This window comes from Malurus melanocephalus, unplaced genomic scaffold, assembly GCF_030028575.1.
Source record: "Malurus melanocephalus ecotype Western Australia unplaced genomic scaffold, MMel_1.1 scaffold_173, whole genome shotgun sequence".
NCBI classification, from domain to species: domain Eukaryota; kingdom Metazoa; phylum Chordata; class Aves; order Passeriformes; family Maluridae; genus Malurus; species Malurus melanocephalus.
This window is the reverse complement of record NW_026623405.1, coordinates 374,836-399,171: the sequence shown is the minus strand read 5'-3', so window position 1 is coordinate 399,171 and position 24,336 is coordinate 374,836. Positions and strand designations below refer to the sequence as shown.

At 42.1% G+C, this 24,336-nt stretch overlaps 1 protein-coding gene across 1 annotated transcript in view; it reads left to right on the top strand.

Moving 5' to 3' along the window:
* Window positions 1-24,336, top strand: part of CMIP (c-Maf inducing protein) — a 129,247-nt gene that overhangs the window by 66,289 nt on the left and 38,622 nt on the right. Inside the window, exons 2-3 of the mRNA XM_057372541.1 lie at window positions 2,269-2,394; window positions 11,158-11,208. Of these exons, the coding sequence (XP_057228524.1) occupies window positions 2,269-2,394; window positions 11,158-11,208 (177 nt within the window). The remainder of the gene's footprint in view (window positions 1-2,268; window positions 2,395-11,157; window positions 11,209-24,336) is intronic.

Sequence of the window (24,336 nt, the reverse complement as noted above, 5' to 3'; positions counted from 1 at the left end):
GGGTGATTAACCATCTGCATAATTCCATCTTAGGGTTTAAGTAGTCCGCCCATCCTTGGCAAGCTGCAGAACTCTGGAAAGTTCTGGACTTTCTATAAGGAAAAGAACTGTCCTGTGAGAAGAGGTGTATGCCTGGGATGAAATCACTAATGTATGGCCACAGAGCTGTGGTTGGATTGGATCAGTTGTCTTTAATGCAGTTGAAATGGATGATTTAAGGTATAGGAGAAGCTTGTCTTGGGAACAGATTCTGTGAGAATTCCTCAAATCCTCTTTGAAGTTAATGGAGGGTATTAAGGGCAGTCAGCACCTTCTTAAAAGAGAAATTTAAATTGCTTTGATTCATTTCATTTTATATTTGCATTAACTGGTTCTGGATTTCTCCCTTCTYCTGTCTTTCAGAGGATGTTTTTGATAACTTTGCCCCCTGAGTATACTAGATTTTATGTTGGCTGTTTTGATATTTTTCCCTGAGTGTTGTAATGCTGATTACCGAAGGATCTTGGGCCTTTGGCTTCCTGTGAGAATGAGATAATTACTCTCCAGTAGGCAACGCATGACGTACAGTATCAGCATTAAGCCACTGGGATTCCAGTCACCAGTGTAGAACAATATTGTGGGTAAATGAATAAGCAGAAGTTTATCAGACTTCCTGCATAACAAGGTTTTCGTTAAAGAGACAGTGAAAATTGTTTTCACCGAGGGCTGGTGCAAAATGAGCGCTGCCGCAACAACCGTTAGCGAAAAAGATATTGAGGTTGAGTTCTGTGGCTCGCTGAGTTKTTCTTGCTGTAGAGACAGCTGAATTCTTGTAGCAGCAAAGGTGGGTGACAGGGCTGTCACTGCATTTTTGGCGGATGACGTTCATGGGCTTAGAAACATGTATGAAGTGTATAACTTCAAAGAACGGTTTGCAGATGCACCACCTACTTAACTTATGGGAGAAAGTTGTACCAATTAGAAGTAGAGACGTTCTAAATGCAATTTGCTTATTTCACACTCGCCCCCAGGAATCCTCTTGTGATTTTAGGAGTTGGCCCTGTTTGACCCTGAAATAAATGTGGTTTCTCCCTTGCCTTCGTTATTTCAAGACTGTCAGTTAAAAATAACTTATGTATTGGGCACAGTGGGAGTAAGTTTGAGAAGTTGAAGTTCTATGTAAATCAGTAATAGAGAGAAAATAATTCATACATTTAATGAGCTCTATTCTCTTGCAAGACATGGTCAAGCCTATTGTTTATCCATGAGGTGGGATTAATTATTTCTGTGTAAAAATAGTTTCTCTGCCACAGCAATGCTGATCAGTTCGCTTACACTGTAGAAAAGTAAATGATGTCTTTGAGGACTTCTGTTAAAAATATTCAATTATTTTGAAAATTACATGCATAAAGTACAGTGTATGTATGCATACTCAATAGATACTGTGTGTTTAATAGCACTGTRTATTTACTCAGTTGAAGACATAATTTCATGTGTGCTTGCGTAGATACATTTGTATTTCAGCTTATCTCAGGTAATTGTACTTYTGCAATGCCTAAGAATTACAGGGATACTCACAAGGAGTTTCATGCTTAAGTTTGCTTTCCTGCAACTATCAGTTTATGTTGTACATTTAATTGCAAAATGCAGTCACTTATTTGTGCTTTAACTGTGACTTTCATTTTAAACTGGGCATCAGCACTCTCTGTAGGAAACGGGTATTTAACTATGGGCTGAGATGAGTACATTGGTTTTGCTTGAGTCTGGAACTCRAGGACTGTGTCTTTGGAGCCCCAGGAACCACTGTCAAATGAAGGAGTCTGGATCCTGATGATGTGGTTGGTCAGAGTTGCAGCTGGGGAGAAGAACAAGGATGTGTGGAATAAAGCAACCTTGCTATGGGACAGCGCTGGTCTGTGTGGTGGAGATGGTTCTTCATACACTGAGAGCATGTGCATGGCCAGAGCCCTTCATAGCTCAATTCRCCCTGGAATTAGGCTCCACTGATTTTTTTATGCAGGACAGTTTGACATTTCTGTGTTTCAGGCACCTTGSTTWGGTCTGRTTTTGTTTTCCTGTGARTGATCTTAACACTTGAACGAGATGRAGGAAGGTGGTTGGATGGGTCACTCTGTTGAATGACCTGGGTAGGAATTTTGCTTTCCAAATAGATTTTGCAGRTATTTTCAACCCCAAAATTAATTCTGATAGTACTGTTCTTACTTTGAAATCGTGAAACTTCTGATGGCTAAGTAAACATTTTTTCCCTTYTCYTTTGTTTTCTTGCAGCCAACTGGGTACATGGARAACTCCATTTCCTACAGTGCTATTGAAGATGTTCAACTGCTCTCCTGGGAGAATGCCCCTAAGTACTGTTTACAGCTCACAATCCCGGGGGGTACTGTGCTACTGCAGGTAGGTAAACACAGAACTACAACTTTCTTTCTCTTCTTCTGTGAATCTCCTTCAACTTCTTGGTGTTAGATGGACTCAGAAAAGGCAGAGAACTTGGTGCTGTCACATTATCTAACCACCAGAAAATTTGCTCAGGGTGATAGCTCTGAAACTCTCCGTGGTGTTTAACAGTCAGAATGGAAAATTTGGGCCACAATGATTACATCTTCTTGCTGATTTTGTGTGGCAAAATAGTTTTCTGTGTAAAGGCACATTGATACAGGCCTGGAACAATTGTATTTTTGCATATAGTCATATTGCTGCATGAAAAAAAGTTAAAAATTTCATCCTTCAATTCAAACACAAAGCCCAGAAGTTGGACTGTAACTGTCAGATACCTTTTTTTAAAAGATACTTAATCTTCACTGAAATATTTCAGTATATTTGTATGTATTTCTATATAGGCTAGTTCTCTAAGTGTTGTTTTCAAACAGAAAACAACTGTGTTTACATTAGTCCAGATTTCTTCATCCATTTATGAGGCTTTATAGGCCTCCTTAGGTCACTTCARGTTTTAATGACAGAAAAGCACTCCACAGTACGGAGCTTTGGAAATACTTCAGAGTAAGTAGGAAAAACAGCTGAAAACCCGGCTGCAAGGCCCCCAAAGAACTTTGAAAGGTCATATCTTAAAAATACTGAATTGGATTCAGCTTAAATCTTGTGTGGTTCTCTCTCTCATGTTTCTCAACATTGTTTTGAAGACAGTTTGTTTTCTGTCACCCTTTGGGATTTTGCTTTTTTAGTTGATTATACAGCCATGACTGTTGTGTGTCTGTATTCCATCCAGGTAGGGCTGTAAGGGGAAGACAGGAGGACAAGCCATGGTTTCCCAGCAGCTGGATTAGGGTCCTCTTTATGGTTGAAATCTTCCACACCTAATATGTTAATTGAATTAATTAGGCAGAAAGTTGCCTGAATTTGTCAAATTGGATGATCTTCTTGTGATTCTGTTTTTTCCATAAATTTCGCTAGTGGTGCTAGTGTTTATGTTTATATCTTGTTCAATAGATGGAATAGTTACACCTGCCTTTCCAAATTCTGTTTCCAGGTCTTTATTCTGTAGTTTATGGCAACTGTCTTTATGGGCCTGCTCAATGGGGAACAAGATAAAGCTTGAACCCACAGCTTCCTGCTGAGTGGAAAGGAAATTGGTAGGGTAGGCAGGCTGTAATCTGGAGCAACCTGACATTTGTCTCTTAAAAAAAAAAAAAAAGAAAAATAAAAAGGAAAAAACAACAAACCAAACACACAAATAATTAGGTTTGTGTAAAAGCAACATCTTAGCATGGATACTTTGGTATTTTCTTCAGAAAGATAGTGGTCTTTATGTAACCTCACAGGAACTCATAAAGAAGTGGACTGAGCTGGACTTGTGTTTATTGCTGCCTGGCTGAGCACTCTGGATCAGATTACATTATAACTATGGGAATTTCAACCTAATTCAAAATACAAACTTTAAAAAATGTTTTTAATACGACTTGGTCCTYGGTTGTATCTTGATTCATCAGATGTGGTCAGATTGGAGGGAGTATAAAATTAGATTTCCCTTACACAGTTGTAATGTGTTTCACAAATCCAAAACAGTTCTCAAAGTTATGTTTAGTCTGCTGAAGAAATCAGGATGCAAAAACGGGGTTTATGACGTAGTTGAGTTCAGAAGTTCTCTGGTGTATGTAATAAAGTGTAGAGGTATCCAAAAGATACTTTCACTTATAAGCTGAGAAGGTAGCCCTTGCATAGTTCAATTATTTCCAGATTTCTAGAAGTTTTCAGTCTCTGGGAAATTGTGACTTCCAGTTTTTTTATGAAATAATTCTGCTCTGCCAATCTGAGCAGCAACATGTCCAGCTCTAGTATCAGGAAGTGTATGAGAGTGGAACAAGTCAAACTAGTCCAAAACGTGTTCCCAGTACTGTTTCTTCTGAAGTGTGCTTTTGGTGAAACCTGTATTTTGATTTTTTTTCTGAAGCCTTTAAAGTTTATATAGATAGATGTAAAAATGTTTAAATGAGCTGTTTTGACTGCCCCACAATTTATTTCATATTTCTGATTAATACAGATTTCACATTTTGAGCTATGTTTTTGCACATGCTRCAGTATAAATTCTTTAATACCATGGGATGTTACTGACATGATTTGACATAAAATCAAGCAGATTAGTACTTTTGAATCACAGGCTTTCCCAATTTTTCATTTTTGGGAAAAACTTCAGATTTCAATTTCTGCTTCACTGAAGGCAGCATGGATTTGTGAAAGGCTGGTCCTGCTTGATTAACCTGACCTCCTCCTGTGACAAGGTGACCTGCTTAGTGGGCAGTGGAAAGGCTGTGGAGGTTTAGATTGGCTATTAGGAAAAAATTCTTCACCAGAAGTGTTCTCAGGGCACAGGCTGCCCAGGGAAGTGACTGAGTCACCATCCCTGGAGGTGTTTTTTTAAAAGATGTAGATGTGGCAGTTGAGGACATGGCTTAGCGATGAGCTTGGCAGTGCTGGGTTAGGGGTGGGATTTGATCTCAGAGGTGTTTTCTAACCTGAACAAKTCTGTGAGAAATGCCACAGGAGAGCCCCAGTCTGTGTTCACATTCTCATCCCCTYTGTCTGCTGTCACCAGGGTCTATTTCTGGCTGATTAGTGCACAGTAATGAGTCAGAGAGGGAAGAGTGCCATTACCCTTCCTTACATCATCCCCAAGCCCTCCCATGGCAATACTGACCCATCCCAACCTATTTTAACACATGGAATCTGACAGGCAGCGCCGGAGGTGATGCAGCTCCTCTTAGGAAATTTGTCATGATACCAGGATGTGCCTACCTGGCTTTCAGAGGAAGACCTGCTTCTCAGGCAGCAGACAGCTTAATCCAGCCTGGGTTCACATTTAGAAATCATTTTTATGTGGGGAATGTTTCCCATTCAGTGTTTGTTGAACAAGCACAGCTGTCTGAGCGTTTCACTGCCTGGCATTTGGGGATTCCCATTGTCCCATGTGGGAGCCATGAACAGTCAGGTTTAGGGATCATGGACTGTCTGTTTTCTTGACATGCTGAAGGCTTGTGTTTTCTTTCCCCCTGCTAAATGATGTGATCCCTGGACCTTGCCATGAGCAACTATCAAAATCTCAGATTTTTTTTCTTCCCTGCAGTTGGGATAGCAGGTGTGAAAGGAGGTGTTGCTGAAGCTGGCTGATAGGCCACAAGCTCTTCAGGCCAGGAAATAGGAGCTAAATTTAGCTTTTGATGAAGTGGGAGCTCCTAAGTATAGCTGGTCCTCCTTGAGCTTGACTTCTGCTCTTCTGYTTTCCCTTTCTGAAGCACAAGGTGTGATTATGGTATTGTGTGGATGATTATGAGGAGGATGCTACCACTGATGGTGAAAGAACTGGAAGAACCTTTTGAAAGAGATTGAAAAAAAACCTTTAGAGTATAATTTCATGAGCTGCTGAGTACCAGMTGTAGGAAGAGTCCCAGGAAAAAGGCTTTGGTATTTCAGTCATGACCGTACTGCCTTGCTTTCCTTTGGAGTCCTTTCTTTAAGCCTTAAAGCCACCACTTCCATCCCTATGGCTTGTGTTGTTTTATTCATTTCTTGGCAATGGAGTGCAGTCAGAAGGAAAAACAAACAGAGCAGGAAGCCTTGACAAGCACAACAGTCACAGGTTCAGCTGGGTGCTCCAGCACGCTGTTTGTGCCAGGGAGTGCCCACAGTGAGTGTTTCCACTGGGGTTTAGTAACACTTTATTTTACTCTCCTTGCCTTTTTTTTTTTTCTTGTTGTTCGTTTTTGTTTTCACCTGGCTATTGTTTCAAGTGCAAATCCAGCCAATGCTGCTGGTGTGGAGAGGTCATGCAAGGACCACAATCCAGCAGAGACTGGGAATATTTCAAGGAGGAAAGTGGCTTTTCTAGCAATTTCCAGCAGCTCTGTCTGTACCCTGTGTTTAGCCAGAAGAGTGGCAGGTTTCCTGTGCAGGTCTGCCCAAGTCCTGGAGGTGCAAAGCTGGGATTTGCATCAGCATTGGGAAGGTTTTGTACAGCTGTGTGTGTCATGGGGCTTGGCTTCCTGCAGCCCTGGGACACTCCACTGTTCCTGTGGCTGATAATAAATGGGGGCAGAGAAGCCTGCACTGTTTTATGAGTCCCAGCAATGAATATGAGCTGGAAAAAAAGTACAACAAACCGCCCATTCTGCTGTCCAGAAAGCAAGCGAGGGAACGAGAGAATCAGAGAATAAACCCATGAAGAATCAAATCAACCCCAGAATCTGGGTCATCAAATCCCACTTATTGCCACATCTTTTCAGATGGCAAAATCCCCTCGGAGCATTTGTGTGAAGGACGCTGTTGCAAGGAAAATCTTGGGAACAGTTTGGTACATGGACAAGCCTGTTCTTGTACTCTTCTGAGTAACACACATGCCAGTAGTGAGGGATCCCGTGGTGATAGCTTACTGTTAAAGGAATGCCAAAGGTCTTCATAATTTTTTGAGTTTCAGGTKTTCAGTTACATATAGGTTCCTATTTTGTCTCCTCCTTGCCTGGTACAAATTACTGCAGGGGYTGTAATGCTAGCATGAAACAAGTGTTCAGTTTCCTATTTTTTGTGAGCAAAAAGCAAAATCTGCTTTTGAAAAGTTCACTGCTTTTTAATAATAAACATGTATTCYTGCTCATTGACTAAGAAATGAAGTAGTTTGGGTGCAGAGCAAATACTTCCTTTTGCAGCAGAGGCGTAGATTTACTCATGTTGACCAAAGCTTTGCATATGCAGGCATTTAATCTCTTGCACAGTTTTTCTCCTGTGAGCAGTCTTTTWAAAGCTGGTGAGTTTAATCCTATGAGTAAAGTTTGTACTACAGCTGATCCCAGGTGGCTTCTCCTCTCTGACTGAACCTTTAGAGCCCAAAAATGAGAATATAAAATCCTTCAGAACACAGTTTCAGGATCAGTTAATCTTAAAAAAATACTGCTGACAGTAGATGTTCTTAAAGTAGATATTTTTCCTCATTAGAATAATAAATAAGCTACAAGTAGTTTAATMTTTTCATGCCTTTTAAGAGTTTTACTCCCACATTTTCTTGTTTTCTAAAGTATTTTTCTACTATGTTGTGGTTGTGCAAAAACATGTGAGATCTTGATTGTGCAGGTGGACCATGTGTCACCCATTATCCTGTTGAAGCCACTGCATTTGAGAACAAAATTATTACCAGAATTGAGGCCTAAACATAYTAAACACACAAGGGGCYTAAASTRTTATTTTACATGGATAGGTTATAARATCTTATAAAATTGWRMYWSRRYYSWRKTWCATTTACTRTTTGTGACAACAGCAGGCAAAACATTGCCAGGCTGAATATTTTTTTAACTTGGAAAGGTAGTTGTCAGATGAGTGGGGTAGAACTGGACCCACAGTGAGGGCAAGACTGAAAGTAAGAAAAACTTTCTGTGCGTGGTCGGAATGCCTTAGAAAAGTCTGGTTTAAAGTATTTTCTGTCTGATTTTGTCCTTTTTGTTGACCCCAAGGGATGAACGAATATAGCAAGCTATGCCCTTAACTGGAGTCAAAAACTGTAGGTGTCAGTTCCCAGAAAGCGATGACCTCAGTGAGAAAGCCTGGGTTCCATGAATGCRCATCAGATAAAGCTGTAAATGTCTATGTGCAGCCCCATAAATGAATTGTGGTCCACTCTGCTCTTTATTCTTGGGTACTCATTGCTTGAACTTCAGAAACGTTGCTGACAATAATCTGAGTGCCTAAGTTGGCTGGGCAGCTCAGTGCCCACAAGAGCTTGGTGGTTCTTCTGTATTGGTTCTTCATCCTGGCTATGAACTCACTGTTCCTTCAGGAAATATTCCCTGTAGTTGCCTGAAAATGAGGAGGGAGGACCGAGGGATGTTGTGCAAGAGTGAGCTCTTTGTTTTTCTTTGCAAGAGATCCAGTATTTCCTGCATGTTGCTGTGGTTTTGCTGGAGTCAGGTGGCCGGAAGGGTGCACTGGGAGGATTAGCCCCTGCTGCCTGGGASAGATGGGGAATGCTGCTGTCAGACAGCTCCATCAGGATAAGGATGGTTGGGGTAAAATATTCAGTCTGTGCTGAACACRGTGCAAAGATGCTGCAGAACTGGCCACTGACTTTGCCAGCTTCTCTTACCACTCAGTCCTGATCATTGATAGAAGGGTGGGGATCCCCTAAAGGTTTGTTTCTCTGTTTTCTGTTCACTTTGTCTGCTTTGCCTTCATTTTCCTTGGAAGTGGTCTTGACTAACAGCCCGAGCTCTTGAGTATTTAGAGTGGTTCAGACTCCTAACCCAGACCCATTTGCTCGATGACTTCTCTGAATAACTCACTGTGTGTAGACAGTGCTTGGTCCCACACCTGGAACCAGTCACTTTGCTCATTTTACTTTTAAAATGTTTTTTTGTATATTGCTGCCATAGAGTTATAAAAGTCTTCCCTTTGCTGGTTTTGTTTTTTTTTTGTTTTGCAGCATTTTTCATTTCTTTTCTCCCCCAGTATTTGCACTCCACTTGTGCCTCCTCCTCTGCATGATGCTGTTGTCCTCACTAATAGTTAGGAACCCAGACACTTGCGCAATCCATCTATGCATATTATTTTCTAATTATTTACTGTGGTCTTAAAATCTGTAGCTGCCAGCCTCTTTAAAGTAGGAGAAAAATTAACAGTTCTCAATTTAGGGCTTCAGCATTGTTTCTTACTTTCAACTTTCATGTCAGACCAAGGGCTGRATCAGGCTGACATTTTGCCTCTTTGGGTGAAGTACTTCCTTCCCCTAGAATAGTTTGGATTTTATCATTTTAAATAACAGTATTTTAGTTTGCATAGTTCCTATAAACTCAGTTTGCCTAATTTTTTGAAGGATATAGTGGATGTGTACCTTGCAATATTATTGGTGCATTTSCTTAGTATACACCAAGCCTAGAAACACTTTCAGTTTTGCTTATTCTTTAAAGGGCTTTGATGCTGGCATTTGGAAAGCAGGTTTTTTGTTCTCCTTCRTGAACCAGTTTTCTCCTTAAAAAGAAAAGCAAAAGGGTTTGATTTAAATTAAATTTTTCAAAGAAGTCCAGTTTAAAAGCACTCTGGGCAAAGATAAGAAATATCTAAGCATATTTACTTCATGTATTTTTAATTATGTTAAAATTATTCTTCTGCCTTATGGTGGCAAATTATTTTTGACCTTTTCATTGTATTAGAATACAGTATAAAGTATATTGAATTGAAATTTAATTCTATAATATATGTAATAAAAAACTCTATCCTGTGTTATAATGCACACGTAATGCATAAAAGACTGAGTGAATAACAGAAAGAAAACTATGAAATATTGGCCAATTAAAAATRCCCTGAAGATCTGCACTCCAAATGTTTTTACAATTTTTCATTGCATGCAAAGAAAAGAAAAARRAARGAAGAAAWRGAAGTTATGTTTTTGTGTTTCTATTTGTAGCAATTTCATATTCTGATACATCAGCATTCTTCTTGAAATGGAAAGTTTTTGATAAACTCTGTGGTCAGCCAAGATTATTTGGAATATATTTATTCCTCCTTTATTGCTTCGACATCTACTGGAGGAGCAATAGATTCTCATTAAGATATAAATAAATAATATGTAATACATATATTAAAGGATATTACTCTAACTCTTGAGTAATCGGTCCAAATTTATGTCAGTAGCTGACCTTGAGATTAAACACAATTTTAGTGACCATGCAGCGTTTTTACTTCTGGTATTCCTGCCATTGTTAGTGAACTGAACCAGTGCTGGGATATGAAATACATTCTATGGTGTGGATTTTGAATATTTACCTGAGAACGGGATGAGGAGTGAAACTTAATAAGTGATGCTCTAATTTGTAAGAAGTACAGTGCTTTTTAACTGGCAAAGAATATCACCTTTTTTTTTTTTTTTGACATGGATTTATAGGCTATCCTGTAATTTTCACTGTTTTTATAAAGATTTKGAATCATGAGTGAAAATTGCCCGTTGGCAGTGTTGAGGTGGAGCTGCAAAAGCCAAAGGGCATCTCTACCCACTCAAATATTTCAGACTGATGTCACCTTGTTAAGGCATGCATATTTACGTCACTGGACATGCTTTTATATTTTTTGATACCAAGCCTTTTGACCTTTGGGAGTGTTGAACTATTCCTCCATTGGCTGCGACCTGGCTTCACACTGGGAATTTCTGGCAGCCGTGCTCAATACAGACAAAAATGGGTGATGGCTGGGAGTGATGATTGCAACATTTCTGCCCTTGCTGCAAACAGTCTGTGCATGTATCTGCACGTCTGTRTGTGCTGTGCTTTTCACTGTTTTAATATCACTGAAAGAGCTAAGACATTATTTGAATTGCTTTGGGGCCAGCTGAGGAGCAGGACGAGAAAAGAAACCAGAGTATGGAAAAAACCCACCCCTCCTAGTAAAATGTCAGCCCATTTTCCTACTCTGCTYCTAATGATTGATGGCAGGGGCAAATGCTCTACAGACATTATAGATCTGACCCACACCTGATTGAAATCAGGGAGGATATTTCACACTCTTTGACACCATTTCGTAAGAGGTTAATATTTTGTAAGGTTTTGGTTTGGTATTTTATAATGCAGCAAGGTCTTTGTGCCATTGCTTTCTGTGAAAATAAACTGGTTCTAGTAGAAAATGACCTGAAACACTGATAGAAACTAATGATTCTGTAACTTTTCTTTATTGCAGGCTGCAAACAGTTACCTGAGGGATCAGTGGTTCCATTCTTTGCAGTGGAAGGTAAGTTCTGCACTTCATTTTCTTCCTTCTCTGCCTCCAAGAGTACTTTTTGGAATTACCTGTTTGTTCATTGTAGGAGACCTCTATGGTTTAAGTCTTCTCTTGCAGAAACCCTAAATCAGAGTATGTCTGCAGTTTTAACTTGTCTGTGTCATGAATGAAGTGAACAAACTAACTCTTTACACAGCCCAGTGTTATCAACCTGTGACTGGCTTCAAAAAGTAGATAGGCAACAAATTCACATTTAAACAGAGTAGAGATTGGATGGCTTTGTTTTTTTACTAGCAAGTGTTATATGCTACAGTGAGTAGACCTCATATATCCTCTGGACTCTTGGGATATTTTGATGTGTATTGTTTGTTTTTTATTTTTCTRAGAAGCTAGGGAGAAAGAGTGTCTTTTAGAGTTGTTTACTCTATGTAGCATCAATCTCTTATGTATCAGTCTATGTTTTTATGCTTTAGGATGGTTTGGAATTAAAGGCAGTTTCCATTTCAGAGACCTCAGGCCCTTTCTCATTTTCAGTGGGAACAATGGACTGATTGCCCTGAGTAGGGAAAGTGGATCACAGTGACAACATTGTCTCTCAAAAGCAGCACATTCCTCATTGACAACCGTAGCTGCTGACCTTTGGATGGAATCTGTATGGATCTTTGATGCAGTTGGAAACAAGTTTTGGCCAGATGCTGAATATGGTTGTCCTCCCTTGCCTTGCAGTGGGAAATASAAGCAGTAGCTTTTCAGCTCAGGACTTGCCTTCAGCAGGGTTTCAGTGAAGTCAGCCAAGTTGGCTGTGCAGCTTATCAAGATTTCAGCCTGCTGACAGCAACCACATGGAAAAATATACGGAAGTCCCTCCCACCAAACTGGTTTTGTTGTAGGTGTATTTGATAGTTGCAAAATAGCTCTGTGGCAAAACTACAGCATTGGTGTGCTTTGTGTAGCCCTCAGCCTCTGGCAGGCTTGTATTCCGAGCAGTTCCAGGTTCTTATCAGCAAAAGCCAAGTGTTGAGATCTCCTTTTCCAGACCACTGGCGTATTYTGCAGCCTGTTCCCCTGATTGCCCAAAGGAGAGTGGGACTGTAGTGCTGATAGCAGGAGGCTGGGTTGTGGTGTAGCACTTCACTTTGGCCTCTTGACAGTATCATTAACACAATGCCCAGCCAGCCTTGGTTTCTTTGTGACTCCAGAGGATAGCAAAGTGTTTAAAGCACGCAGGGACAATGTGCATGTGGCCATTATTTTCCCTCCTGCTTTGGTGGGCAAGGATGATCAGAGAAAGCATGGACAGAAATGATGATGGAATTTCTTTTTCTACCTTGCCCCCAGCTGGGATGGTTGTGACACCAATGTGCTGGTGGCTCATGCCCAYTTTGTTCCTGCAGTGAGGGGAGAATTGGGGTTGGAGGTGCAACTTTGTAAAAAGAACCAAGTAAGGTTTGGTAAAGATGCAACATGTCCCCTATCCTTCACCCCACCAATTAAATTCTTAAAAAAAAATAAAAAAAATAAAATGAAAGAAGAAAGAAAAAGAAAGCCAGCTGGACTAGAAAGAATGACCTGGCTTGCCTACATGCCTTTCAGTCGTGGAGAGGGAGCTTTGTCCTGTGGGAGTTGTTTTTGAAGGAGTATTTCTTAAACTTTCCAGTGCTTCTGACCCAAGCCTCTCATTTTGGGAAACTCTGAGTAATTTAACTTGGTGCAAAGTAAAATTTATTTTTGCTTTCCTGCTTCCCTCTCCACCCCCATTAAGTTTGTTTCTGAAAAACAAGTGAAACATTATCTTGATTTGAAAGCCCTTCCCTTTACCAAGAATAGCAAATAGTGTTTTCCCATAAGATCACTGACAGGGTTTAGTCACTGCCCAGGTACTTGGCACTAAGAAATTCCTCTTTGCTAAAATGGAGGTAATTTAGGTGGTTTTTGTTGCTTGATAGCTCAGAGGAAGAACACCTGCAAACTTTCTGCTCTTTGGCAGATTTAAGTGAGATCCCAATGGGAAGAAGCCGGACAAGCTGTCTGTGTAGGAGAGCGAGGGAGTGCTGTTGTATATCTGTTTTAGAGAAGTTCATCACTTTACTGGCACTGTAGCCTAGACTTTAAAAGCCAGGTGCCAAGGTTCCTCTCACTCCATAATTTGTATGGTTTGATGATTAAGCAGGTAGTGAGGGAACCCMCAAAAAACAGGAAACCTATTCTTCTGGAATGGGGCATTTACACAAAGCACCAGCTGGCAGAGAGATCGCTGCAGCTGTATTGTAATTGGGTGGTTGTGCTGATGAATGATATATTTGTCCAGTGGTCTTACAAATAAACAGTCAGAACATTTCTGTGGGATGTAGAACACAGATGCAAACCGGTGCAGAGAGCTGTAGCAGTTGTTCAGGGGAAAACACTCAACAGAGATGATCTTGCTATTGTTTGTACTTGTGTGGAGGGAGCATTCAGGGAGCCCAGCTGAACCCAGAGCTCCAGTGTACTTGGCACTGGATTTAAGTGGAGCAGGAGACCTTCAGTTCCTCTGCCCTGCCCAAACAAGGCTGGAAGAATCCATTGTACAGATTGCAAACGGATATTCTGCGAGTTTCCAGCAGTGGGGATTGCCCTCTCTTAAATTACAATTGTGAGAGCAGATTTATATTCTGTCAGTGTCCTTCTGACTCTTGCCTGTGCTCGAAGTGTTGGGAGTCAGATGCTGCATGTACTCWGAGCTGCATGGGAAGTGGGTAGGAACAGTGAATATCTGTGTCTCAAATATTTGGGGAAACTTTTTAGGTTCAGACACATACTTTGGTTTTGTAGGAGAGTGCTAAGGTCTGTGAGAGAGCTTTTATGTGGTGCAGTTTTAAGGTTTGACATGCTGTGGGAATTCAGTTTGCCAACTGGCACCCTGGAAATTGTTTCTGTTCTAGAGATAAATATGGAAATAAAAATAAAGAATAATTTCTTTCTGCAACCCGGAGAATAATAAAAGAGATGCTACAGATTAAGAGAAATAARAGAAAACCAAACACGTAATTATCCATCTTTTAGATCCAGCTCCAAGAGGTTTTATGTGTCATCCGGCTAACTAGATGTGGAGATGCTTACACAGCTCTTTAGTTGTGTCCTTTTCCTTGAATACTGTGCTCATTGAAGTCTGGAGGGTGTAGGGACAGAAAGAGTGTTCCTTATGTAGTCATCTTGCCTTTAGGTTTTCCATTTCAAACCCTCCCACTAAGGGTTACTCATAATTTCTCATTTAATCTGGATATCAGTGAATATCACAACTCCTAAAGGATTATTGGCCACCTCAGCCTACTTATAGAAATCCTTATTTCCTTCAGGTTGTAGCTAAGCCAAACTATCTTTGTCCAGAGAATGAACAGAACATGTTAACAACTCCCCAGCTCCTCAAACATAAATCATTAATCCATTGTGTAAGGAAAGTTCCTTTCAACCGAGGAGGTTGGATTGAAACCATGATACATAATCTTTGGTATGTGGAARCTGATAAAACATAACAGTGTATCARTAAAGATTACAAACACTTTCTGTGGTTATACRGAAGAGAATAACACATGCAGTTCATTGCCCTCTCTGGATCCAGGGCAGATACAGTGGTCACCAACCACTTTTGTAGGGGATGAATAAAGCTGAACTTGGCTTTGAGGGATACCAGGGCTAGTAATTTTGGGACACACACAAATAAGCAAATATGCACTCGTGGTATTTTCCCAGCCAGCACCCATCTWCTTTGTTGCTTGTTTATGTGTTGCTCTCTTTGTGCTAAAGACTTTCTGTGCATTTGTAGTGCTGAGCCCAGAGCGGTGCCATCCTCTATAGGAAACGTGTCACCCCATTGCACCTCATGCTGAAAGTATTAATCATTAAAAGACACTTGACTAATTCAGTACAGTTAGAAAGTCATTAGTGAGGTTTTTTGCCAAGGATCCTTAGGTCTTCTGTGGTGGTGCAGAGGACAGGTATAGATTTACATTTATTTGAGGGACTGCACCTGAGGTCACACAGGGCACGTTGTATTTTTTATCATGCTTGGTGGGAAGCCCTGAACACTGCCCTCATTATGGGGCAAGCTGCTCGTGTTTTCTGGTCAGCTGGGTGATGCAGCAGTGAAACACGTCAGTTGACAGCCTTTGGGGGAATGTCCTGAATCGACACAATACAGCAAGAACAGAGCCAGGTCTGCAGGAAAGCATGAAGCATGACTCAAACTGAGCTTTGTGTGCCTCTGACCTGGATCTTCTAGAAAGGCTTGCCTGTACCTTGTCTTTCCCACTGATCCTTTTAACCAGTGCCTGTGTGTCCCCTAATGAGTGCTGCTGCTTGGTTAGGGAGTTTACACATCTCTTAGCAGGGACAGTGCAAATGTGTTAATTGTAGGATTGTTTAGGTTGGAAGGGACCTTCGGACATCATCTGGTCCTCTCCCCACCMACGCCACGCTTGTCCTCACGCAATGCAGGGTTTGCTCTGAGGTTGTACAAGGTTGCTGAGATCCTGTGAAGCCCCACAGCAGACACAGCTTTGGCACATGGATGAGGCAGCAGCCCCTTCCCACCCTGCTCTCTGTACTCGTGCAGCCCAGCATATGCACACACCCCTGACTCACTGTCAACAGCCACATAACCTTTTGTTTGAAAACTCATTTTCAACCCAGACTCCCTGTTTTGAATCCCATGAATTAGGAAACTGGAACAATGTTGTCATTTGGGATTTGCAAGCATTTTGCATTGAATACTAAAACAAGCKATGTTGGCCTTCGTTCAAAAACTTTAATTTTGGATTAATACTTCCCTGGTTCTCATAGGGATTGTTCTATCTGTGTCTTCAGGAAACAGATACTTCCATGCACAAGCAGCCCTATTAATTGCAAAGGGATTGACTGTCAAATAAAGTCATACTTAACCTGAATGATGATATGCTCTCTGGTCTTTACTGTGACCAGGTTATGAATTCGTTGTCCATTAGAATTGAATTTTTTTTAATGCAATAGCCAAGGGTGAATATCAGTTTTTGTATCTAATGCTGTATGTTCAGAGTGAGTTACTCTTCTTTGAAATTTAAAACTGCGAAATACTGAGTTGAGAGGAACTGTTCTCAAAAGTGTGGTAAAGCCTTCCTTGTGGAAAGCACCTTTACGGCTTTGTCACCATGGTAATGATTAAAAATAGTGCTGATACAGGAGTGGGGGTTATATAGAATTTAAACCATGACATTAAAAAAATTTACAGCCTTAAATCTCAGTAATTCATGTCTTAAAACTGTGAGATCTGGAAAAAAATCACATTGGATGTAGTTAAAAGTGCCAGTGTGTTTAGTGACCTAATTTATGATCTGAGAGAGAAAGGTTTGGTACCCTGTGACAATTCAGTAGCCCCGTGCTCTATTGCATAGTGAAAATACTGTTTGAAGGGCTCAGCAGTTCTTTGGAGTGATAGTTCTGGACTTCAGACCTCTCCTTGGTGGTTACCCAGCACACAAAATTGTAACTGTCTTGGCTGTTTCTTTGCTTTCTTCAGCTGAAACATGGAGGTGTTTTCACAGAACACAGAAATTTTCATTTTCTGTGATTTTAGGGTGAAACAATAAATAATTATCATACAGTTAGGCCAACAGTGGCTTTTCTTTTCTTTTTCCTTTTGTGTCTATGTGCAAGGTAATAATATAATGATGAGAACCAAAGCTRTGGAATTAAGTTTTGCCTTTCAAAGCCTCGGAGTTTTGGAAGCATTGTGAGCTTCAATGACACACTGGTTTTGAATGAGCAGGTTTATTGCTTGTACAGATTAAAAGGCAACCCACAAGTTCTTGGCTGGTGGTTGTGCTCTTCCTCTGAAATGCTTGGGTACCRGTTATGGCAGACCATGAACAGGTTTTTAAGATATCCAGCCTTTCCTCTGCATYATGATTATGTTCTGGGCCAGACTTTGTACTCCATAGAGAACAGATATGGGATCTAATGGTGTGTAAATTGATCTGTTCCCAAGAAGAAAGATTGGTACCAGTTTCTGGTGAACATAGTGAGTGTTTTTCAGTTTTTGGTGACTTTTCTCGTGGTGAAGTTGATGTTTGCTGGCATTGTTTGTTCTTTTCTGTATGAAAGGTAATGTGAAATGCAGCCACACGTGCCTGCTGTTCATCTGGTGATTGATAAAATCACCCTGTCTGTAATCTGAACAACCTCACTGCAAATTAAGGAGCAACATAATGGAAATCCTGTCATACTTGGCCTGTTGTTTCCATAACTTCTTTTTGTGGTTAAGTTGGGAGGTTGTCTTTTTTTGTACCTTTTTTTTTTTTTTTTGGCTTGAGACATCTTCATGAGTACATGAAGTCTGTTGCCTCTCTCATTTTCCAGCACAAGTTTGACAGTCTCAGGCCATCTGTTATCAGAAGTCACTTGAAAATTCTTGGCCTTGTTTTCTGTKTCTGGGATCTCAGTTTGCTAGAGGTAGCTGTGCTGCCACAGCAGAAAGGCACTGATCTCACTTTGGGAAGTGGAAAATGAAGAGATGAAAAACAGACAAGATGTTGACAGAAAGATTTTTCTTCTATTCATTTTATGAAATGCTGGTAATGTTTTAAGAACTGGAACAGGTGGAGTGGTTAGATTTCTTTTTAAGCTTTCACTGCCTTTGCATTGGGAAAATACATCACTCTTTCTGGGGGACTCTGGAGCAGGTTCCTCCCATAAAATACATCTGCAGCAGCTGATCATGGGCTGTGCTTTGTGTTGGCTTCACATGAACCACTTCAAATCTGAGAGCTGCATATCCGTGTCAGCACAGCACTTTGTCCAGCCCAAACAGGCTCTTGGTGACACTCTGGGATGCCAGCCTGGATCTGAGCTGCTGCTCTGAGCCTGCCTGCCCTCATCCAGCCATCAGCACACATGCTTTGTGCACTTGTAGCTGCCTCCTGCCTTGCCAAAACAGCCTTTTTTGAGGAGGAAGAACTCAAGCCAATTAATGGCCTAGTGGTGAAATTTGAGTAGAAGCTAGATAGTTACTTTCTATCTTGCTTTAGCTAAGTCAGGACCAGCTCTAAATTTTCCCCTCTAGACTTGGATGCTGTCCTATTCAAACTAATATTAGGTCTGAAGATAGAGGGGTGTCAAAAACAGCTGAATAAACAGGTCAGCTTGTTATTGTGTGCATAGGTCTGGGCTCTGAAGAGGAGCAGATACAATTGCTGGAGTGTGTTGCTTCTTAGGAATGCTGAGCTCTTGGCCAGGAGGGATCCTCGGGTTTTGTASCAGTGAATTGCTCCTCTTCATTATTCCAGGGCTGACCTTATGACTAATTCATTGCAATTCAGGATTTCAAGGTCACAGTGACCAAGAATTTCACCAAATTACAACYTCTCATCTACAGCTATCATAATATAGAGCTGCACCAAAATTATTCTCTTGTTCAGGTTCCTAGCTGCAGAAAAATCTGTTTTTAGGAGATCTCTTATGAAGACAGGACAGGACTTGGTAATTTTTCCCAGGAGTGTAATTATCCTCCTCGCATGATGCATTGGGTGTGAAAACCTGGCTGTGGGAGATGACACATGCTAAGTGCCTTGTTAAGCTGCTGCCACRGGGCCCAGTTCTGCATTCTGGATGTTTTGAGAACTCTTGGTGTCAGAAGACCTACTTGACCCTGAAGGAGCAAAGGGGATCTAGGTGTTGCTCTAAATTTCTCTTCCATTTCTGGCACAGTTTTGTCATTACATTTACTTCTTCCAATACAATTAGTATGTGGAGTGCATCATAGTATACATAATATATTAGAGGATTATAAAACTGCTGCTAATATCCACAAAAACTGTAAAACAGTGAATTGCAAGTGCCMCAGCCTGTATCATCTGCCCTAGCTCTTGTTGTAAATCTCATGTTCATCTTGTCTGTCACAATTTCTTGTCTTTTTTTTCCCCTAGAAACGGATGGATTTAAAATCAGAAAATTAGAACTGTTGTGAGTGATCATGAACATGAGGTGGGCAGTGGTTCTGGGAGCACCCAGTGATCTCTATTTCTCTGTGAGGATGTGAGTTTTGGAGTCAGAAAGCTGAAAGCTGCGAGTCTTCATTCAGTCTTGTTCGTCATGCAGYATTTGTGCAAAGGAGAAGGCAAAAAAAAATGAAGGAAATTGCAGAGATTCAGTGGCATTTTGGTAGGCTGAAGAGTTGCAGGAGGTCTGGGGGTTTGTGCTGATGTGGCACAATCAGATGCAACACAAAAGCATGGAACAGAGTGATGGGAATGTTTCAGATGCAAATGCTGCTCTGAAATTGGGCATCTGCCTGTGAAAAATTGGAAAATTCAGGGCTCCAAAGCCCAGTGATCTGAGGATGGAAATGCCCTSCTTTTCTGGAGCTACTTTTAAGATGCTTGCAAGCATCGCATCAGCATCCAGTCCCTGCTCTCCCTAAGGCTCTGCAGCAGCTTTCTGACACAAACATGTTCCTCTTGCTGACGACATCGATGATGCAGGTGCACAAGAGAGAAGCCAATTTYAAAGCCATTTATGGTGGGGAAGAGCTAGAAAACCAGGAAAATAATATATTTGCCAAGGAGGAGAAAGTGAAACAGGTGGATAAGCGTCCATTTGGAAGGTTTTGCTGACTGGTGAGAGGGGAGGAGAGCAGAAAAAGCAGAGGGTGTCCGCTGCCAGCAGTAGAGAGTAATAAGGAAAAGGGATGATGTGGCTTTTTWATCCATTTTGCATATCTGGGAAGAAATAATGGTTTTGTGTGCTACTYGGTGCTACCTCAGCTTACTGGAATTTCCCAGAAAATAAAAGGGGKATAGATTATCTTTGTGAGGTTATCTTTTGTCAGCAGTCACTACAATGTGTAGCGATAGCAGCTGCTTAGTCCCAGTTGGAGGTGGTTTCTCAGGTGGCGAGTTCTTCCGATCAGAGCTCTCACATGCCTGAAATTACTGGCATCAGTTCTGCAGCCTTGCAGATGAGGCCACGTCCTGTTTTCCTGGTGATGACCAGAGCTCTGTCGTGCCTGAGTGGGATCTGAAGGGTGCAGAGCCCAAACTCTGCACAGCAGGTATGCCTGGCTGTGCTCCATGGTGGCCTTGTGCACAGCTTTTGCTTTGCCAGACCTGGGCAAAGTGCAGTGACGATAAGATTGTGCATGCTCCTTTTCTTTTTTTTTCCTATGCAATATCTCTACTCTGCAGCAGCAAAGTCTTTTATTCCCACCACAGGCTGAGAGCTGGTGRATGCCAAGGCTCCACATGTACAGCTATCGTGTGTGGAATGTAAAGGGCATGAAGGTAAAGGAATTAGGAGCCTGCATCAGTTTAGCTGRGTGTCAAAAGSATTCCATAATGTGTCAGTAATGGTRGRTCTCATCAGAAGAGCACACAGCWAGGCCCACACCTAGGTGGCACTTAATGTCACAGTGCTTTGTGCCATCTGTGCTCTGTTTGCTGCATGTCAGAATCCACAGTTATGCAGTGTCTGCTGTGCATTAGTTATTTAAAATTTTTTTGTCCCTGTGCACTCAATGTAGTTAGTTCACTGAATGCTTCGGAAGGTGTGGAGTGCGTATGGGACACATATTCCTGCTTTTGTGTAGTAGTCTGCTGCTTTTTTTTTTTTAATTGGATGTGATTTTTCTGACTCTAGGTCGTTCTGCAAATMCAGGAGCAGGTCAGACTCGCAGCCCTGTGGGTTTTGCCAGAGCACTGAGATCCTGAAGGACAGACAGTGGCCGTGTGGKGCATTTGCTGCTCTGATGTAAAGGGCCAAACATGCTGCAGCAGGGAGCAGCGAGGTCCTGCGAGAGGAGGAGGCAGTTGTGTCTAAACATGTTTGAACCCTTCCCTCTKCTACTGAGTCAGAGGCTGTTCAAGTCCTGTAGCTCGAGCAGGGTGTCTGGCTCCTGCCCTGATGTGTGAGCCCAGCAGCCTCTCTGCAAAGGTTTCTCTCACTCAGAAGAGTTTTAAGCAATTCAGGAGGGTTTGTAAACTTCCCGCTTGCCAGTCTGCAGCTAGGGCAGACCTTTCCTGTATGTCTGGGTCAACTGTGTTGATTAATGTTTTGAAGGCTTTCTTCCTGCCCAGGATCAAGAGGAAAAGATGTTAYGTGATTTTTGCTAATAACCAAAAACAACAAACCCAAACCACCCAAATGCTCATGGGCAACGTATTTGAAAATACTTCTTAATTTGGGGGAGAAATCACAYGGAATTTTCAATCCAAGATATCAGCTTTGTCTCTACCAATGCTTTTTGCAAGCAGGGAGTGGCTTGTGCTTCTGCTGGAGACGTATCTGCAGTCATAGTGAAATTCCGCATAGCCAAAGCAACATTAAAAACAAACCCCAACTTGGCTCCGGTACGAAAAATACGGAACAGCAGTTGCTGTGTGCAGGATGAAAGCTGATGTTTTGCCAACCTGAAGTGTAAAGCTGGTGCTGGAACTGGGGCCTGAAGAATGGGAGTGTTTGCCAAAAGGAAATGGAAGCAGGGATGGAGGGTTTCGGGGAATGCATCAGTGTCGGCCATGCCAAAAAACGTCTCCCCTGTGGACAGGTCTGATTACAGGAGTRACCACATAAGCCCAGGCAAAGTGCAGCTGGAGCCACAGTTGGCCTTTTGCGTTTTCTAGCTGAGTTTACGGCATCTCAAATGCAAGAATGAGGTAGAGCTGGGTTTGGCTCCACCAGCTGTGTTCCTGCAGACCAGAGACCCGAGGGCTGTGCAGGGATTCAGGGGAAAGGCAAGGCACCAGCAGGAACAAAGCCCCATTTTTCTGCTCTGTAGTGGAGAGGTCTGCCAAGGACGACCTTTTCCCTCCCTGCTTATGGGGGGCTAGAAGGAAGCCACAATTTTTGAGTTGCTTTCAGTTTTGGGAGGCACACACACTACATTTGCATGCAGGTTTATCTCCAGCAGGGCTCATGAGTTCTGTGGTTTTTATTTTAGTTTTCTTTTTTTCCCTTGGGTAGGATATCCATTGTGATCCGTCCTCTTGTTCCCCCTTGTTACTGAAGGATATCTTTGCAGTAGTGTTGAGTGCATCAGAGAGCAGGAGCYCAGAAGGATGGGCAGTCAGATGGCAGCTGTGTGCAAAGGAGGTGGAGATAGTGAATTATATATATACATATGTAGATAAGACATAATATTCTTCGGGAGCAAGTTCTTCAGTGCATTAATGTCGCAGCTGGGAAATGACTGAGGAGCCTGTCCTGTGACCTCCCTTGTCCCRCGTCCACTTTGCACTTCTCTCGGTTCAAGCAGAAATGGTCTCTGTTTCATCCTTTTAAAATTGTGTTTATTTCAGCATTCTTCTCCCTTGCAGTGGTGCTGTCCCAGTGGTACCAGAGCAAAGGACAATCTCTGTGCCTGCGGGCAGCGTGTGTGTGGTTGTTCCAGCTCGTGCATCAGTAACGGCTGAACCCACRTCACCGCTTGCTGAACCCATTGAACTCTGTCAGCTCGGGAACAGCAATGACCTGAGCCTTGGGAGTTCTTGCCTAGCTTAGTGAGATCTGGAACAAGGTGACAGACACTGGTGGAACAAAACAGGTGAATCAGAGTGGGCTGAAAAAGGTGGTGGTGGAAGATGTTGAGATGGCACTGCAGCAGGGTGTCATCATTCAGCTTGCTGCGGGCACAATGCCTGCCAGTGGTGCTCCTCCTTCTCCAGGATCTAACAATTGCCTTGGAGGCCTCAGGGTCAGAACACCTCAGTTCTGCTCTGGTCCTGGCTTGCCATATGACCTCAAGGAAATCACCTTGGTTTTCTTGCTCTTTCTCTGCCTCTTGCTTTTAGTCATCAAGTCTGTGAGCTGTTCAGGACAGATAACATCCCTGGGTGTATTTATTTAGGGCATACATTCACAGGATCTTCTTTATATGATTTTTTTTAATATGAATTAGCAAAAACCGAAGTGTTATTTAGACCTCAACTGAGTAAGAATCASAAGTGTTATCTTAAAGTATTTCCCTCCAGTTCTCTGGCCTGTGCCAAGGAGTTTGTAGGAAAGTGAGCCTCAACCAAGGCAGTTGCATTCAGAGAAGCAACTGAAGGAGAGAAGTTGATGCACTTCAGCATTTTGCACTGGGTAGAGTGAAATATGCAAAAAAAATGCCATGACCTGAAAATATGGTAGAGTGCAAAAGTTTGCTGCTGCTGTTTTGCATCTATTTTAGAGAGCAGCACATTAGTCTTTCTGTACAGAACTTCCAGAAGGTCAYGAAGAGTTTGATTACTGCAGCATGAGCAGTTTGAAGTCCCTGATTTAGAAAAGTTTCCATAATCACATCCCAGCCCCAGCMCTTTGCCTGGATTGAGACTTTTTATAGATTTAGTCTTTTCAGGTAAGTTGCTTTTTTTTCTTCATATTGGCACATGTTGCCAGTAGGAACATAGTTGCAAAGGATTTCAGTGGATTCCTCTGATGATTTAAGCCCAGCTCTGACAGAATCCTGTTAGCAACAAGTTAACCTTAAGTATTTTTSAGAATACTGTGAAGTGGTGTCTGCTAGAATTAAAAGCAGACTATGGGTATAGCCGAGTTCAGAGGATGCCATGCCCTTTTGTTTTCATGAAGATAACGAGTTAAAGGACAAAATGMCAGCAGGTGATGCTGCAGAATACATGGTGCACCTGGGCTTGGTAGGACAGGCCAACATGTGTGTTAGACACCGCCAGCAACTCTTCCTGTTCCTCGTGACGCAGAGTTTGAACAAAATGTTCTGCTGCGGTGGAGAAAACCTTCCCAGAATCCGCTCTCTGAGTTGTTTTTATCTCTGCACATTTGCATCTAGCAAGAGGCACCTCCATTTTACATAAGCACTGTCAAGATTGAAGTGTAACCCTAGCCCGTGTCAGCCATCCCGCAATGAGCTGGGCGGGCCCTTSGTGCGGGAGCCTGACCTTTCCCTCCCGCTGGAGCTGCCCTGGTTGCTCAGCGAGAAATAAACAATTGCTGGCACCCACAGCCCTCCAGGGCAGCGCCTGTTCCTGCAGGGCTCCATCCTCTCCTATTCCTGCAGGAGCTCCATCCTCTCCCGTTCCTGCAGGGCTCTATCCTCTCCCGTTCCTGCAGGAGCTCCATCCTCTCCTATTCCTGCAGGAGCTCCTATTCCTTCAGGGTTCCATGCTCTCCCAGCTT